Here is an 18,904-nt window from a genome sequence, read left to right on the forward strand (position 1 = left end):
ACAGGAATTGTTTCCTTTCAGAAGAAGAACTGAAACATCTACTGGAAAGCTCTACAAGCGTGCATCAGGCACATCTTATACAGTTTGGTAATTTAACAGTCCATATATTTACTGCATGTTTTTCCCCTTATGAGAAATATTTTTGTACTTGTTTCTGTATTATGGAAATATCTTTGTGAACTTTTATTTGCCATGATATAAGAAAATTGATCATGTTTCAGATATATTCACTACTGAAAACACATTAAAACTATATAGTATAATTCTCTGTATAAAGAAATATGTAAGAGGATAAAATAGGTAGCAGAGGGTAACTCTTTACAATAAGGTCTCATTTAAGAACAGTTAAAGCATTAACTAACAGTAGAGTAATATATTTACTGCAGTATTTATTCATGATTTTAATTGTCCTTTTTCCTCATAACAGGGTCTGCTGATGACAGTCACAAAAAACAGAAAGTGACACCACGATGTCTGTGGAAAGTGGAAGACTATTCAGAACATGTCCCACTCTCTGTGAAAAGAAGGGTGATATATGCTTGTCAGCACGGAAAGAACTACAAGAAGACACCCACAACAGATGATTTGGTATGTATCGCTACACATTTTGTTCACCACACTGGTTATGAATTCAGTGCAGAGGTATCCAATTCTGTTCCTGCAGGGTCACTTTCCCACAGATTTGAGTGGTTTTGAAAACCTTTATTAGCTGATTCAGGTGTGATTGCTTAGGGCTGTAAATAAACATTTCTGGAAGGTGGCCTTCCAAGTGCAAGATTGGAAACCACTGGTTTAGTTTATGTAATGCTAAAAGTTGTAAAATATAGTTTTAAACTACCTGACAAAAGTTTGAGCACAACAACAGTGTTTGTCTTTTTACCTTTCATGTTTAGAATAAGTACAGTATGAAATTACAAATCTGAGCCAAATCAAAGTGTGAGAATTGTTTAAGAAACAATGAAATGCCTGTCAATTACTTCTTTTTTTTTTTTTTTTTTTTTTTTTTGAGAACACAAAAGAGTCTCTTTTTAATTAATCAGAGATTTATGTCTCTCCACTGATAGCTACAGTAAGTAATTTCCCATTTCAAGCTCCAGAAAGAAAGTAAAGACTTCGTTAGAGTAATCCATGTGACTCTAGTTGTTCAACCTCAACAACATTTTTTTTTTTTTTTTTTTTGGCTTTGTTTGCTCACACAAAAAAAATTATTTCACATTAACAGAACATGCATGCATCTGGTGCTCTTGTAAACGTGTTGGAAATGCATTTTCTGTAAATAAAGTGGCAAAAAGTGTTCTTTTTTTAATGCGAACAAAGCACTTACATTGTTTCATAAACTTAAGTTTAAACTATGAAATTGAGGTTAAAGTTGATGATGTCTTTACTACCTTTCTGGTCCTTGAAAGTGGTAGTTGCATGGACTGTGAATGGAGGGACTGAAATCTCTGATTTCATAAAAAATATGTTTTGTGTTTATTATCTTAAGATGAACGAAAGTCATACAGGTTTGAAACGACATGAGGGTGAGTAAATAATGACTGAATTTTAATTTTTGGATGAGCTAGCCCTTTAGTGCCAAAAATGTTTAAAGGTACACTATGTAATTTTTGCCACTCTAGTGATTAATAAATAAAATTGTATGCATCTTGCAGAAGAACATTGCAGCTGGAGCTACTCCACAGCAGTTGGTGTCTCACTTGGTCTCAAATAGTTTGAATAAGTAAACATTTATTACAGGTATACTGTACTGATTCAGGATAAGCCAAAAACATGGTTTAGAAGATGTATGGTGTATTCAACCATTATATAAATGTTGTAAAAAAGATATATAGTGTGCCTTTAAAATGTATAAGGCCATATATTTGCACAGTTTATATTTGTCAACATAACTAATTTTTACCATTTGAGCATAAAACATTTGATCTTTTTTTTGTTGTTTTATTACATGCAGGGGAACTGGATTTCTGCCATCATTCTGCAGAATAAGAAGCATGTGTACTTTACGAATTCATATACAGTGCCCCCCATAAGTATCGGAACAGTAAAGACAAAATTGTTCTGTTAGCTGTGGTGTCAAGACATCTATAAATATGATTCATATGAGGCAGAGGTACAGAATGTCACATTTTATTATTGAACGTTTCAACACAAAATGTTTTACCAACCAAGTACAACACTTTTAAAGTATCAACCCTCTACCTAATGTGAGCAGAAGCATTGGGACAATTTAACTTAAAGTAAATGCTTTTGTGTAAAAGCTAATATTTAATTGTGAATCCCTTGCAAGCAATCACAGGAGTGAGTCTGTGACCCATAGACATCACCAGACTCTTGGTTTCACACATTTTCAGGCCTTTAATGCAGCCATTTTCAACAGTTGCTTCTTTCTGCCTTTAGTCTCCTCTTCAGCTGCTGAAATGCGTGTTCAATAGGATCTGGAGACTGACTTAGTCAATTTAAGAACCCAAAATTTCTTTACCATGACAATCTTGACTGAGTTGGCAGTACTAGTGTTTTGAGTCATTGTCCTGTTGCCATATGAAGCACTCCCCAGTGAGTCTGTGGTATCTTCTTGAATGCTGGTAGGCAAGACACTTTTGTACACTTCTGAATTCATTCTTCTGCTGCCATCATTGAATAACTCCTCAATAAAGATGATTGAGCCTGTTCCAGAGGCAGACATGCATGCCCATGAAATGACACCACCTCCACCATGCTTTCAAGATGAGCTTGTATGCCTTGGATCATTTGCAGAATTCTCCACACTTTCTGCTTTGATCCCACTTTGATAAAGGTTAATCTTTGTCTCATCTGTCCATAAAACTCTGTTCTAAAACTCTACTGGCTCATCTCTGTGTTTTTGCAAATTCTAATGGGCTTTCCTATTTTTGGTACTGCTCAGATGTTTGATTTTGCTGTGTAGCCTCTGTAATTCTGTTGGTGAAGATTGTGAGACCATTCCCCCAGCTTTCTGGAGGTTGCTGGTGATTTTACTGACAGCTATTTTAGAGGTTTTTTCATAGTCCTTGTCAATTGTCTGTCATGACCTGGTCGTTGTTGGTTGCTGAAGCTTGCCAGTGGTATCTATCTTTTTCAAGACATTCCAAGTCAATCTCCAGATTTAAACCTATTGAAGAAGCATTTCAGCAGCTGAAGAGGACACTAAAGACAGAAACTCCCCAAAACAAGCAATCATTGAAAATGGCTGCATTAAAGGCCTGGAAAACCATTTCAAAGTGTGAAACCAAGAGTCTGGTGATGTCTATGGGTCACAGACTTGCTCTTGCTCTTGTGATTGATTGCAAGGGATTCACAATTAAATATTAGCTTTACACTTTTAGATTTACTTTAAGTTAAACCATCCCAATACTTCTGCTCACATTAGGTAGAGGTTTGACACTTTAAAAGTGCTGTACTTAGTTGGTAAAACATTTTGTGTTGAAACAGTCAATAATAAAATGTGACATTCTGTACTTCTGCTTCATATGAATAATATTTATAGATGTCTTGACACCACAGCTAACAGAACAATTTTGTCATTACTGTTCCAATACTTATGGAGGGCACTGTATGCCAAATGAAAATGTTTGTTCACTGACAAATGAATGTTAGTGTCTGGCCCAAAAAATATTTAATTTAAGCTTTATGTTCTTTTGTTCTGCAGTATACTGAACATGAATACACAAGAAGAAAAAGGTTCCATATTCAAAACAGCAAGAAAGTGGATTGCCCAGCAAAACTTTATGTCCGCTATGTAGTAAGGTAAGTTTTACATTAGCATGGCTTTATATACAGTTTACATAATATGTAGACAGGAATACATCTTTAAAAATGATTCAGATATACAAAAAAAGTTTGAAATAAAAAGCAATTTCTCTTCTTTAGTAAATATTAAGTAAACGTTTTTTCATCTTTTTTTAATGTAGCTTTAAAACAGTGGGAATAGTGGGTCTCATTCACTAATTCTCATCTTAAAATGTTTATAAGGCCATTACGAGTATTTGATTTCTTTTTATTAGTTCCTATGTTTTTCAGTAGATTTAGAATGCATTTTAGAATTAAAGTTATTGATGAAAATGTTCATACACAGATTTCATGCACAAATTTGTGCATTGCTTAGTGAAAGAGACCCAGTGGTTCTCAACTGTTTTTGCTTAGTGCCCCTAGTTTGACATCAAGTGCTGATGAATCAACCTGACTACAGTTTTGTAACTACAGTATTTCTTCCATGTTTTTCATGACTCTGTATAAACAGACTCACAATTGAGAAACACGACTTTAAAGTTTATATATTTACATATTCTGTAAAATCAATTAAATTAGTGATGAATTGCATATTTCTTGTGTCGTCTAATAAAAGGGTGGTTCAACATATTGGATAATTATTGAATGGATATTATTAAACAAAGTTGTTGTTCACAGATATGATCAGTTTGCTGTGACTAAAACAAGTTCTAGAACTGAAAGACAAGTGGCAATTAAGGGTGTTCTGGAGTCATTAAAAGAAAAAACCACCGTCACTTCAGAAATTATCCATGTCAAAATACCTTTGGAAGGGGCACACAAAAACCACAACACTTCACAAAACTGTCATTTCTCAAATAACATCCATTACATGGTGCGTGACAAAATACAGGAATATGTGTCACTTGGAATAACCTCAGTTCCTTTCCTGAAGAAGGTACTGAAAACGTTTGTCCAGAAAGAGCTTTCAGAAATGGGAAGCGTTCTACCACATCCACAAGACCCATCGTACTACCCTTCAAGCCATGTTATCCAAAACCATGTGCATCAAGCCTTAGTTTGTGGAAAATATTCTGGCTTTGATCAACTGCAGGTAGAAAAAAAAATTGATGAATGGAAATTAACAGATCCAAATGCCAAGTTTTTCTTTCGGAAATGTACAGAAAACAACATCGAGCAGACAGTTCTGAAGTTTGAAGTGAAAACAGAAGAACAAGGATTTCCAGTCTCTGAAGACTCTGATTTGGAGAGTAACATCACACAGGAGATAACATCTTCACAAGAAACTTTCTTGTTTATTCATCAGAATGCACAACAACAGGAATTACTTAAGCGTTATGGAGATATGGTCCTTCTTGATGCTACTTACAGAACAACCAAATATGCATTGCCCTTGTTTCTTCTTGTTGTTCGGACAAATGTTGGATACAAGCCTATCGCTGAGTTTATATGTGAAAATGAGACAACTGCTGCAATAACCGAAGCCCTTAACATCTTGAAACAGTGGAATCAGCATTGGGAGCCAAAATACTTCATGCTTGATTACTCACAACAAGAATATCAAGCTTTGAAACATGTATTTCCAAATTCTCAGAACTATCTATGCTCATTCCATCGTGAGCAAGCTTGGATGCCATGGACAAAGCAAGGTATGGATGAAATAAACTTTCATTTGTGATGTATAAAATATTGCGCTGCATTTAAAATTTACTCCTGAAAATATGGGCCAAAGTCTTGATACATGATTACAAAAAAAAAAAAAAAAAAAATACATTGTTGCTATTTTTCCCTCATTATTAGCAGTACACCAGTACAGAATTTACTTTCAGTAAATTCAGTAAATCTCAGTTTATTCAGGTTTTAGAAATTGCTAAGTTTGGCAATTCCCAAATTGCCATAGCCTTTCACAGCCTACTACCCTTGGACCTATTTGATTATTATCATTTTATTTATTTATTAATAACAGATACTTTTGGATTCCAACAGGACAATAGACCTGTTATATTACATCTTTTTTCTTGCAATAGCCAAGCCTGTTTATTAAAAGTTAAGTTGTATCACTTTTCCAATGACTTTTAATCTCCCATGTACTCTCCCTGACAGCCAAGAACAAGTTGTCTCTCTCTGAGCAAAATGAACTACTTGACCACCTTCGTGACATAGCTAGTGCCCCAAGTGAAGCAGCTTGTGATAGTGAGGTTGAAAGACTGAAGGAGAGCAAAGTTTACAAATCCCTTGAAGTCAAAAATTATGTTGATAAAAGGTGGTTGTGTGTTCAGGAGGTGAGGTACTGCACTGGACATGTTCTGTGTTCCACATTTCATGTTCAATAGTTGTACATTAAAACAGGTAGAAGGTAAAAGGACAGGCAGGCATTTAGAGCACTTCCACTCACTTTGCACTTGATGTTTCTTTGTTCCGTTCTTCCTACAGAACTTACTTGTATCAAGCTAATTTCATTGTTTTTGTTGTTTTCTAGAGGTGGTGTAGGGCCTATGCACCGCATGGGTTCTCTGTGGCAGTTACCACCAACAATGGAGTTGAGGCACTCAATAAATCATTGAAGAGCTTCTACCTCAAATTTTCTGGCACAGGAAGTCTGTCATCTCTGCTTGAAACACTAGTATGTGAGTTTGTCCCAGAGCAGTTGCTGTCATACAGTAGACTCAACTTCATCTACAGTAGTGAATGCAAGACTTACAATCCAGCTGTTCCAGCATTTCTGAAAGACAGACCAAGAAGTTTTGTCAAACATTGCTTGAACAGTATCAAGGCAGCTTCCAGCTATTCCAAAGAACACGTAAAAGTGCTTGGAAAGGAATCTTTTAAGGTCAAGAGTGAGACAACTTCTGCATGGTACAAAGTAGAACTTGGTGACTCTGAAAAATACCCATCATGTGAATGTGTCCTCTTCAAAACAACGTTCTTACCATGCAAGCATTTCTTTGCCATTTTTAGGCACACTGACAAAACGTGGGTTGATCTTAGCCCAGAGTACCGTCAAAACCCATATGTAACTCTGGATTTCAATGTTGCTTTAACACAAGATCCCCAGTGCAATGAAATCAGCAATCAAGAAGACCTCTGCTTTGATGTTTTTGATAGTCCTGTACCATGCACGGGGAAGCCGAAAGTAAGTAGTAAGTCACAGTCATCAGGTGTAGCAGTCGATCAGTGGCATCTACGTGAAGAGCTGAAGACTTTGCACGACATTTCATATATTTGCACTGATAAAGAAGCTATCAAGAATGCATCCAGAGTTGTTCATGACCTTTGTGAGACCCTGAAATCCTGTTTACCCAAGGAAGATGGCCTGGTTCTCCAGCAGCAAGAACCTGCCAAGAAAAATCTTAGAGCTTTACCAAGTCGCTTGAAGAAAGTCAAACAAAAAACATCCAGGAAACGTAAAACAGTGGAAATAGGTGCAAATAAAGGTGTGTATTTGACTTTCATTTACAATGTTTGTTAAAAGTGTTATATAGAATACAGAAACTAAAAATGACATTTGTCATCCTTTACTTACACTCATGTTGTTCCAATTTGAATTTGTATTCCAAAGATTATCTTGAGGGTGAGTAAAGGATGACAGAAAAGTAAAAATTTTGTGAGCAATTCATCTTACCTCAAACAGTACCTGATGCTGGTATTTTTATATGCTTATTTTTAAAATGCCTTTGTGTGTTTCTCATGTAAATGTAATGTTTTGATTTTAATTAATTTCATTATCAGAGGATACAAATATCCATAAAAAGTCAAAAACAAATATCCCAGAATCCCAGAGGACAGAAGACACAGAGATGGACAAAAACTCTGTTCAGGTAATATACACTTCTTTATCTTACTCTGTTGTTTTTACAGAAAATCTCACTTGAAATTTAGCAAGTTGTTTTGTGCATTTGCCTTGACATAAAAAAGCCATGTGGTGTGGATCTTTCTGAAGATGAATTGACACAAGCGACCACAATGACACATGGTGACAGATTTTCTCATTTGTACCATAGTGAGCACTTACCCAGGCTGTCAGAGGTGAAATTTTATATTTATGTGATAGTAAAATTCTAACGATGATTAGAGCGTTTTGTAAATAAAGTTTGTCCACAGATCAAATTATTTTAGCTTGTTTTTTAAGTTTTTCTGTTCTGTTTATGTGTAGGACATGTCATCTGAGGTGAATGATACTCTGGCACTACAAGACCCAAACCAGGTGATCAGCAGAGCCTTCAAACTGTGTATTACACAGGGTGACTTGGCCACACTGAAGGAGGGTTGCTGGCTTAATGACAAGGTAAAAGTTAGAAAAATAAATTGACTATTTACTTAAGATAAATGCCTTGGCTGAATGTGACCAATGTCATGCATTCCTAATAATTTTTTAAATATTTTTTCTATCTTCTCTTTTCAAGGTTATCAACTTCTATTTGTCCTTGCTAATGAAAAGAAACAGTGATCAGCTGGGAAGCCTTAAAGTCTTCTCTTTCAGCACTTTCTTCTACTCAAAGCTTCAGAGCGGTGAAGGCCATGCAGCAGTGAAGAACTGGACAAAAACTCAGGACCTCTTCCTCTTTGATCTTGTTTTTGTTCCTTTGCACCTAGGCATGCATTGGGCTTTGGCTGTAAGTCATTTATAAGTTAGGATGCACTGTTTTATATTTACATGTTTTTGAAAAGTGTAAAACACTATTTATGATTTTCAGTTTGTCTTGTTGCCTATATTGCTTTGAACCACCAGGTAATTGATTTCAAATCCCAGACCATACAGTGCTATGACTCAATTGGTCAGAGACATGATGATATCTGTCACATGTTGTTGTGAGTGTCTTCTTATTTTTTCTGTTATTCTGTGGTTTGATCATTCATCTTTGAATATCTACATATGCATCTTCTGTTTAATTTAACAGAAAGTACCTCACAGAGGAGCACAAGGTCAAGAAAGGCTGCATCATGGAGGCTTCCAGGTGGACCATCGGCCGAATGAGAACTTATGTATGACACCATATAATGAATTATATGGATCTTCTTTCAATTAAGTGTCATTTTAAGACTAAATATTCTGCTTAAAATTGTGTCTAGGCAATTCCTAAACAGGTGAATGGCAATGACTGTGGTGTTTTTGTCTGTAAATATGCAGACTTCCTTTCTCAAGGAAAGCCACTCACTTTCAGACAGGTACTGTTCTGTTCACACCTTTAATCCTTTAAGCATTTTACTATACTCTTGATTCATTTGTCTCTTTCTCTGTAGTGTGACATTCCACTCTTCCGAAAAGTGATGGTTTGGGAGATAATACATGAGAAGATCCTGTAAGCAGTGAATCAACTAGTTCTTCAAACATCATCAAACATATTATGTTCTATCTGTGTAAATTAAATTCAGAATGGAATTAACTGAATAATAATTCTGAATAATTTCTTTACAAGCAATTGGCTGAAAATAGAGATTAATAAAAATCTATAAAATGGCAAAATGGAGATTAATAAAATCTGAGGTTTAACTACAGATTTGTATTGTGTGATAACTCCATGATAGAATTGTAAAGTCAGTAAGCTTACTGAAGTGAAATGGGTATTCCATAACTGAATAGTATATTGTGAACATGGAACAATCAGGACCAGTATCTGAACTTATAACATTATTAATGTAATTTTAACTGTATTAATGTAATTTGACATGAAACACCAGAGATCAGGACAGGTATATGAAGTCATAACTGTATTAATGTAATTTGACATGAAACACCTGAGATCAGGACAGGTATATGAAGTGTGGAATTACAAATTTAAGAATCTGTTTAAAATCTGCAGATCCTACATCCTGACCATTTGGCAGGACAAGCTCAAGATACAGCAGTGCTTTTGTCTCTATGATAATGTAAAGGTATAGGTGATACTGCCAGACTGATTGGATTAGCACCTATGCATTTGAATGACACAGTTATGCTGATTAGACCATGGCTGGGAAATGTAAGCAATGATCTGATTCCTGTACTGCATTTGCATCCTTTGTTTAGATTGTCCACACCTCTACTCTATGTATCCCTCCCCTTGAATGTATATGAACTACCAAGTCACTGGTTTAGTTAGATTTTGGATGACCACAGCGACGCACAGCGTGTTTCTCAATAAAGAGTAACTTCTGCTTCAAGAGATCCCAAAGTCTCCTGGTCTATGCTTCTGAGATTTCCAACAGTTTTGGTGCCGTGACCCGGATAGAGCTTCTCATCTCAATCCAGATTGAAACTTCAAGCACAACAAAGATCTGATCCAAAGGAAGATCCAGGCTGAATTTTCCTGTTCACCCAAGGGTTGGTGAGTGATACTCTATCCAAAAGAACCATTAAGACCAGTTGTTATCCTCTGCGCCGTCAGAGAAGAGTTAACAGACAGCTGTAGGGTTTGGTTAACTAAGTTATCCTCTAAAAATGTTCTTTTAGAGATGAAGTTTATCCTCTGTTTAGGCAGGGAAGTTTAGCATCACATGCTAATAATTAGGTATCCTCTGTTCAGGCAGGGAAGAATTAGTGTAAAGTGCTAATAATTTGTGTTGTCCTCGGTTTTATCATGGAAGGTGGTGTGTTAACAGAATAGCCATCCTCTACTTTGCTAGAGAAGAAGGTTCATCCTCTGTTAATTCAGGGAAGGTTACAGTTGTTACAGTGTGTTAGCAAGTTGGTTCTACTCTGCTCACCAGAGAAGGTTGAATACATTACGATGTGTATTAACTAGGTTAACCTCTGCTCTGTCAGGGAAGTGTTGAAGTGTATTGTTGTACCAGAAAGACATTACACAATGTTGAGAAAGAACGCTAGACTTATTCCAACAACTGAGAAAGGTGGACTAGCTACTCCTTTATGGACAGATAGTGAGTTCAAATCAGTGTTAGGAAAGCACATGGACTCAATAGTGACTGAGTCAGTCAGATTGGATTTGACAAAGAAATTTGGGATTCATCCAGAAAAAGTTTGGTCCATTGAAGAATGCAAAAAGGTACTTGGTGCTTGTATTCGGAAGAAAAATATGAAGGGCATTATCTGCTGCCACAGAGAATTTACTCTATCCATTGCACAAGAACAAATCCAACATATTGCTAAGTTAGAAGAGCAGAACAAACAGTTGCACACTAGAGTGTCTCGTCTCACTCAGAAGTTGGGCCTTAACAAAGCCTCAACCAAATGTGACTCAAAAGACCAACAGTCAGATGAAAGCTATCCTGACTTACAGTCTTTCTGTAGACTAGAGGGCAATAGCAATACTGGATTCATGGATAGAGATGTAAAAGCAGTTGAAGTGTGTGGAGTGAGACAAAAGGCTCAGAGTAGGGCAAAAGGGGTTGACACAGTTCCATCTGTAACCCCCATACTGCAGTTACAAGCAGTCAGTACCGCAATAGGTCCTGAAGACATAGAAAGAATTGCTGAGAATTTGCCATCAGTGCATAGAAAGTTTCTTTGCACTGAGTTTAGGACAGAGTTGTCCAGAAAAATGAAGCTCTATGATATGTCCCTAGCTGAAGTCACACAGCTAATGTCACAAATCCTGAAAGAGTCAGAATTCAATGATTTTGAAAGTGCTGTAAATAATTCTGAGTTTCAGCATTCCAGCAAAGGCGAATTGAGAGAAGGAGTTCTGAGAGTGTTACAGAACCTTGTTGGACCAAAGGTAGACTGGTCAAAGATCACTAGTTGTGTACAGAAGGATGAAACTGTAAGTGAGTACACTGAAAGATTTTGTCAGTCAGCGGCAGCATACAGTGGAATAGTTGACACTCCAGAGAAGGTGTTAGAGGATAATGGACCACTGGTCCGCATGTGGTTTGATGGGCTTTCATCAGAATACAGAAATGCATTGCCTTTCTTAGACCTCACATGGTCCAATGGAACCCTGCAAAACAACTTGGATAGGTTAGCTATTTGGGAAAGAGACTCAGATGTCAAGACAAGAGTAAAGATTGCAGCAGCATCCTTTAAGGTCAACACAGAGAATCGACAGAAACGTAAATGTCCTAAGAGAGAAGGCAGATGTCATTACTGTGGTAAACCTGGACATTGGATGAAAGAGTGTAGGAAAAACAAAAAGACATTAAAAGAAATGAACAGCTTTACTCAGCTCCTACTCAGTCTACTTGCTACACTGAAACTGCCCCTCCCCTCTTCTCCAAACTCTTGGAGCAGCAGCTTGCTGACATGCTAACCATTTGGGCTGTGAGTGCTTAATTTCCCCAGTCATTTACAAGAAAGCTTAAAGACTCATTCTGAACAAAAGAAAGTTGACTATCACTTCCACCATTTGGGGAAACAGGTTAAGTATACTCACAGCCTTAAATGTTATGCTACAGCACACTCCATTCACTTGTCCATCCTCAATGGGGTATGATGTCTGCTATGACTGATGTTTCAATGGAAGATGGAGATGTAGCACCTTAAATTTGGAAACTAACTACAGGGAGAGAATAGGACACACAGACCAGTGAGGAGCCCAGGGAAGAACCGAAGTGCATAAGGCCTCGGGGGCTAAACCCTGTGGTGAAGACTTCCTCATAGGTTTCCCCCTCTCTCAGTTTATCCCCACCTTACTGGTCTATAGGTGTCAAATTGATTAAGACTAGGTTAAGAAAAAGAAGAACAAAACCACTATACGATCACTAGAAGTTTATGATGATCACAGTTAGACAGAAAAACTATAGGATCATCAGAGGTCTAACGTACTAAAGTCTATGCATGAATACTGCTGGTCTGCTTTTTCTTTGTTTTCTTGTGTGCAGGTATGTGTATATGCCATGACGTCTCAAGCAGCACCTGGTGTAAAGCATCACCTCAGATAACCATGAACAACCTTCATGATGACGGAGTCATCTAAGCAACTCGGAGTTGCACAACGACAAAGAATCATCTTGGGACAAACATGGAAATGGACTCTACAGGGAACAGACTCCACAGCTATTCAGGCACCATGGACTTTTAGGACTTCCACGCTTATGCTACATGGTTTTTCTGTGTCATCATGTAGTTAATACAACATGTTACCACCCTGCGTTGTATATGTGTGTCAACAGTATACTCAAGTTAAAGAACAACACTTATGTAAATGTTGGACACGACACAGAATAAGATGTATGTGCCTGTAACTGTTACAAGTTGCATGACTGGAAGATGGAACTTATGTTAACAAACATATGTTATAGAAGGGATTTAAGAAGGTTTAAATTTGTATTATGTGAGAGTTATTAGAACTCTCAAAGGGGGAACTGTGGAATTACAAATTTAAGAATCTGTTTAAAATCTGCAGATCCTACATCCTGACCATTTGGCAGGACAAGCTCAAGATACAGCAGTGCTTTTGTCTCTATGATAATGTAAAGGTATAGGTGATACTGCCAGACTGATTGGATTAGCACCTATGCATTTGAATGACACAGTTATGCTGATTAGACCATGGCTGGGAAATGTAAGCAATGATCTGATTCCTGTACTGCATTTGCATCCTTTGTTTAGATTGTCCACACCTCTACTCTATGTATCCCTCCCCCTTGAATGTATATGAACTACCAAGTCACTGGTTTAGTTAGATTTTGGATGACCACAGCGACGCACAGCGTGTTTCTCAATAAAGAGTAACTTCTGCTTCAAGAGATCCCAAAGTCTCCTGGTCTATGCTTCTGAGATTTCCAACAGAAGTCATAACTGTATTAATGTAATTTGACATGAAACACCTGAGTTCAGGACAGGTATATGAAGTCATAACTGTATTAATGTAATTTGACATGAAACACCTGAGATCAGGACAGGTATATGAAGTCATAACTGTATTAATGTAATTTGACATGAAACACCTGAGATCAGGACAGGTATATGAAGTCATAACTGTATTAATGTAATTTGACATGAAACACCTGAGATCAGGACAGGTATATGAAGTCATAACTGTATTAATGTAATTTGACATGAAACACCTGAGATCAGGACAGGTATATGAAGTCATAACTGTATTAATGTAATTTGACATGAAACACCTGAGATCAGGACAGGTATATGAAGTCATAACTGTATTAATGTAATCTGACATGAAACACCAGAGATCAGGACAGGTATATGAAGTCATAACTGTATTAATGTAATCTGACATGAAACACCTGAGTTCAGGACAGGTATATGAAGTCATAACTGTATTAATGTAATCTGACATGAAACACCAGAGATCAGGACAGGTATATGAAGTCATAACTGTATTAATGTAATCTGACATGAAACACCAGAGATCAGGACAGGTATATGAAGTCATAACTGTATTAATGTAATCTGACATGAAACACCAGAGATCAGGACAGGTATATGAAGTCATAACTGTATTAATGTAATCTGACATGAAACACCTGAGATCAGGACAGGTATATGAAGTCATAACTGTATTAATGTAATCTGACATGAAACACCTGAGATCAGGACAGGTATATGAAGTCATAACTGTATTAATGTAATCTGACATGAAACACCTGAGATCAGGACAGGTATATGAAGTCATAACTGTATTAATGTAATCTGACATGAAACACCTGAGATCAGGACAGGTATATGAAGTCATAACTGTATTAATGTAATCTGACATGAAACACCAGAGATCAGGACAGGTATATGAAGTCATAACTGTATTAATGTAATCTGACATGAAACACCAGAGATCAGGACAGGTATATGAAGTCATAACTGTATTAATGTAATCTGACATGAAACACCTGAGATCAGGACAGGTATATGAAGTCATAACTGTATTAATGTAATCTGACATGAAACACCTGAGATCAGGACAGGTATATGAAGTCATAACTGTATTAATGTAATCTGACATGAAACACCTGAGATCAGGACAGGTATATGAAGTCATAACTGTATTAATGTAATCTGACATGAAACACCTGAGATCAGGACAGGTATATGAAGTCATAACTGTATTAATGTAATCTGACATGAAACACCTGAGATCAGGACAGGTATATGAAGTCATAACTGTATTAATGTAATCTGACATGAAACACCTGAGATCAGGACAGGTATATGAAGTCATAACTGTATTAATGTAATCTGACATGAAACACCTGAGATCAGGACAGGTATATGAAGTCATAACTGTATTAATGTAATCTGACATGAAACACCAGAGATCAGGACAGGTATATGAAGTCATAACTGTATTAATGTAATCTGACATGAAACACCTGAGATCAGGACAGGTATATGAAGTCATAACTGTATTAATGTAATCTGACATGAAACACCTGAGATCAGGACAGGTATATGAAGTCATAACTGTATTAATGTAATCTGACATGAAACACCTGAGATCAGGACAGGTATATGAAGTCATAACTGTATTAATGTAATCTGACATGAAACACCTGAGATCAGGACAGGTATATGAAGTCATAACTGTATTAATGTAATCTGACATGAAACACCTGAGATCAGGACAGGTATATGAAGTCATAACTGTATTAATGTAATCTGACATGAAACACCAGAGATCAGGACAGGTATATGAAGTCATAACTGTATTAATGTAATCTGACATGAAACACCAGAGATCAGGACAGGTATATGAAGTCATAACTGTATTAATGTAATCTGACATGAAACACCTGAGATCAGGACAGGTATATGAAGTCATAACTGTATTAATGTAATCTGACATGAAACACCTGAGATCAGGACAGGTATATGAAGTCATAACTGTATTAATGTAATCTGACATGAAACACCTGAGATCAGGACAGGTATATGAAGTCATAACTGTATTAATGTAATCTGACATGAAACACCTGAGATCAGGACAGGTATATGAAGTCATAACTGTATTAATGTAATCTGACATGAAACACCTGAGATCAGGACAGGTATATGAAGTCATAACTGTATTAATGTAATCTGACATGAAACACCTGAGATCAGGACAGGTATATGAAGTCATAACTGTATTAATGTAATCTGACATGAAACACCTGAGATCAGGACAGGTATATGAAGTCATAACTGTATTAATGTAATCTGACATGAAACACCTGAGATCAGGACAGGTATATGAAGTCATAACTGTATTAATGTAATCTGACATGAAACACCTGAGATCAGGACAGGTATATGAAGTCATAACTGTATTAATGTAATCTGACATGAAACACCTGAGATCAGGACAGGTATATGAAGTCATAACTGTATTAATGTAATCTGACATGAAACACCTGAGATCAGGACAGGTATATGAAGTCATAACTGTATTAATGTAATCTGACATGAAACACCTGAGATCAGGACAGGTATATGAAGTCATAACTGTATTAATGTAATCTGACATGAAACACCAGAGATCAGGACAGGTATATGAAGTCATAACTGTATTAATGTAATCTGACATGAAACACCTGAGATCAGGACAGGTATATGAAGTCATAACTGTATTAATGTAATCTGACATGAAACACCTGAGATCAGGACAGGTATATGAAGTCATAACTGTATTAATGTAATCTGACATGAAACACCTGAGATCAGGACAGGTATATGAAGTCATAACTGTATTAATGTAATCTGACATGAAACACCAGAGATCAGGACAGGTATATGAAGTCATAACTGTATTAATGTAATTTGACATGAAACACCAGAGATCAGGACAGGTATATGAAGTCATAACTGTATTAATGTAATCTGACATGAAACACCTGAGATCAGGACAGGTATATGAAGTCATAACTGTATTAATGTAATTTGACATGAAACACCTGAGATCAGGACAGGTATATGAAGTCATAACTGTATTAATGTAATCTGACATGAAACACCTGAGATCAGGACAGGTATATGAAGTCATAACTGTATTAATGTAATCTGACATGAAACACCTGAGATCAGGACAGGTATATGAAGTCATAACTGTATTAATGTAATCTGACATGAAACACCTGAGATCAGGACAGGTATATGAAGTCATAACTGTATTAATGTAATCTGACATGAAACACCTGAGATCAGGACAGGTATATGAAGTCATAACTGTATTAATGTAATCTGACATGAAACACCAGAGATCAGGACAGGTATATGAAGTCATAACTGTATTAATGTAATCTGACATGAAACACCAGAGATCAGGACAGGTATATGAAGTCATAACTGTATTAATGTAATCTGACATGAAACACCAGAGATCAGGACAGGTATATGAAGTCATAACTGTATTAATGTAATCTGACATGAAACACCAGAGATCAGGACAGGTATATGAAGTCATAACTGTATTAATGTAATCTGACATGAAACACCTGAGATCAGGACAGGTATATGAAGTCATAACTGTATTAATGTAATCTGACATGAAACACCTGAGATCAGGACAGGTATATGAAGTCATAACTGTATTAATGTAATCTGACATGAAACACCTGAGATCAGGACAGGTATATGAAGTCATAACTGTATTAATGTAATCTGACATGAAACACCTGAGATCAGGACAGGTATATGAAGTCATAACTGTATTAATGTAATCTGACATGAAACACCTGAGATCAGGACAGGTATATGAAGTCATAACTGTATTAATGTAATCTGACATGAAACACCTGAGATCAGGACAGGTATATGAAGTCATAACTGTATTAATGTAATCTGACATGAAACACCTGAGATCAGGACAGGTATATGAAGTCATAACTGTATTAATGTAATCTGACATGAAACACCTGAGATCAGGACAGGTATATGAAGTCATAACTGTATTAATGTAATCTGACATGAAACACCAGAGATCAGGACAGGTATATGAAGTCATAACTGTATTAATGTAATCTGACATGAAACACCTGAGATCAGGACAGGTATATGAAGTCATAACTGTATTAATGTAATCTGACATGAAACACCAGAGATCAGGACAGGTATATGAAGTCATAACTGTATTAATGTAATCTGACATGAAACACCAGAGATCAGGACAGGTATATGAAGTCATAACTGTATTAATGTAATCTGACATGAAACACCAGAGATCAGGACAGGTATATGAAGTCATAACTGTATTAATGTAATCTGACATGAAACACCTGAGATCAGGACAGGTATATGAAGTCATAACTGTATTAATGTAATCTGACATGAAACACCAGAGATCAGGACAGGTATATGAAGTCATAACTGTATTAATGTAATCTGACATGAAACACCTGAGATCAGGACAGGTATATGAAGTCATAACTGTATTAATGTAATCTGACATGAAACACCTGAGATCAGGACAGGTATATGAAGTCATAACTGTATTAATGTAATCTGACATGAAACACCTGAGATCAGGACAGGTATATGAAGTCATAACTGTATTAATGTAATCTGACATGAAACACCTGAGATCAGGACAGGTATATGAAGTCATAACTGTATTAATGTAATCTGACATGAAACACCAGAGATCAGGACAGGTATATGAAGTCATAACTGTATTAATGTAATCTGACATGAAACACCAGAGATCAGGACAGGTATATGAAGTCATAACTGTATTAATGTGTAAGAATTGAAAATATCCAAAGATATTTTAAAATGAACAAAGACATTTGCTTTACTGTTTCACACCCCTCTCTCTTGCCACGGGCCATTTGGGAGGCACAAAGGTGATAGTGATCAAGGTCTGTAGGCCAAGATGTTTGTACATCGGGGGTCTACAAATGGTCACACCTTTAGTACAGTGGGGGAAAGTTTTAATCTTCTCATTGGTCAGTTTGAATGTCTCACATTTGAGTTTCAGTCACATGGTCAAGGAAGGGATAAAAGAGGATTTTAACTGTTGCTCTGGTCTCTTTTCTATGCTCTTCTTCCTTGGATCTCGGGCACTCCCTTGCCCTCTCTCTCTCTCTCTCTCTCTCTCTCTCTTTATTTCTCTTTCTCTCTCTCAGGTAACTTTTTACATACATGCTTTGTACAATTAATGGTATATGGTTTTATCATCTCATACATCTATTTTGTAATTATTTTAAGTGTAGCCATAATCAGATATTGTCATTAAACCCTTTCTATTACAAATGATGTGCTAACTAGTTTTGATTTAGTAACATTAATGTGTTCCCTATTGCAATACAATTTTGTCACACTATAGCAACGCTCTCCCACATATTTTGCTAT

General features: G+C 36.4%; 1 protein-coding gene across 2 annotated transcripts; it reads left to right on the forward strand.

Moving 5' to 3' along the window:
• Nucleotides 1-471: 471 nt before the first annotated feature.
• Nucleotides 472-9,778, forward strand: LOC137015702 (uncharacterized). 2 transcript variants are annotated; one of them, XM_067380716.1, is made up of 12 exons: nt 472-588; nt 3,665-3,762; nt 4,423-5,393; nt 6,226-7,178; nt 7,474-7,562; nt 7,660-7,770; nt 7,898-8,029; nt 8,148-8,357; nt 8,474-8,553; nt 8,643-8,727; nt 8,815-8,910; nt 8,986-9,778. In XM_067380716.1, exons 3-12 carry the CDS (start codon nt 5,380-5,382, stop codon nt 9,046-9,048), a joined length of 1,833 nt encoding a protein of 610 aa, XP_067236817.1. In that variant the 5' UTR covers nt 472-588; nt 3,665-3,762; nt 4,423-5,379; the 3' UTR covers nt 9,049-9,778. The 2 variants fall into 2 exon arrangements, with proteins under 2 accessions (XP_067236817.1, XP_067236818.1); XM_067380717.1 differs by lacking the exon at nt 7,660-7,770 and having other exon boundaries at nt 6,224-7,178.
• The last annotated feature ends 9,126 nt before the right edge of the window (nt 9,779-18,904 follow it).

This window comes from Chanodichthys erythropterus, unplaced genomic scaffold (genome assembly GCF_024489055.1).
Source record: "Chanodichthys erythropterus isolate Z2021 unplaced genomic scaffold, ASM2448905v1 ctg000170_np12, whole genome shotgun sequence".
NCBI classification, from domain to species: Eukaryota; Metazoa; Chordata; class Actinopteri; order Cypriniformes; family Xenocyprididae; genus Chanodichthys; species Chanodichthys erythropterus.

Coding starts and splice junctions, on each gene's coding strand:
- LOC137015702 (XM_067380716.1), top strand. Junction 7,179..7,473: donor GGAAATAGGTGCAAATAAAG/GTGTGTATTTGA, acceptor TTTCATTATCAG/AGGATACAAATATCCATAAA. Junction 7,771..7,897: donor ACTTACCCAGGCTGTCAGAG/GTGAAATTTTAT, acceptor GTTTATGTGTAG/GACATGTCATCTGAGGTGAA.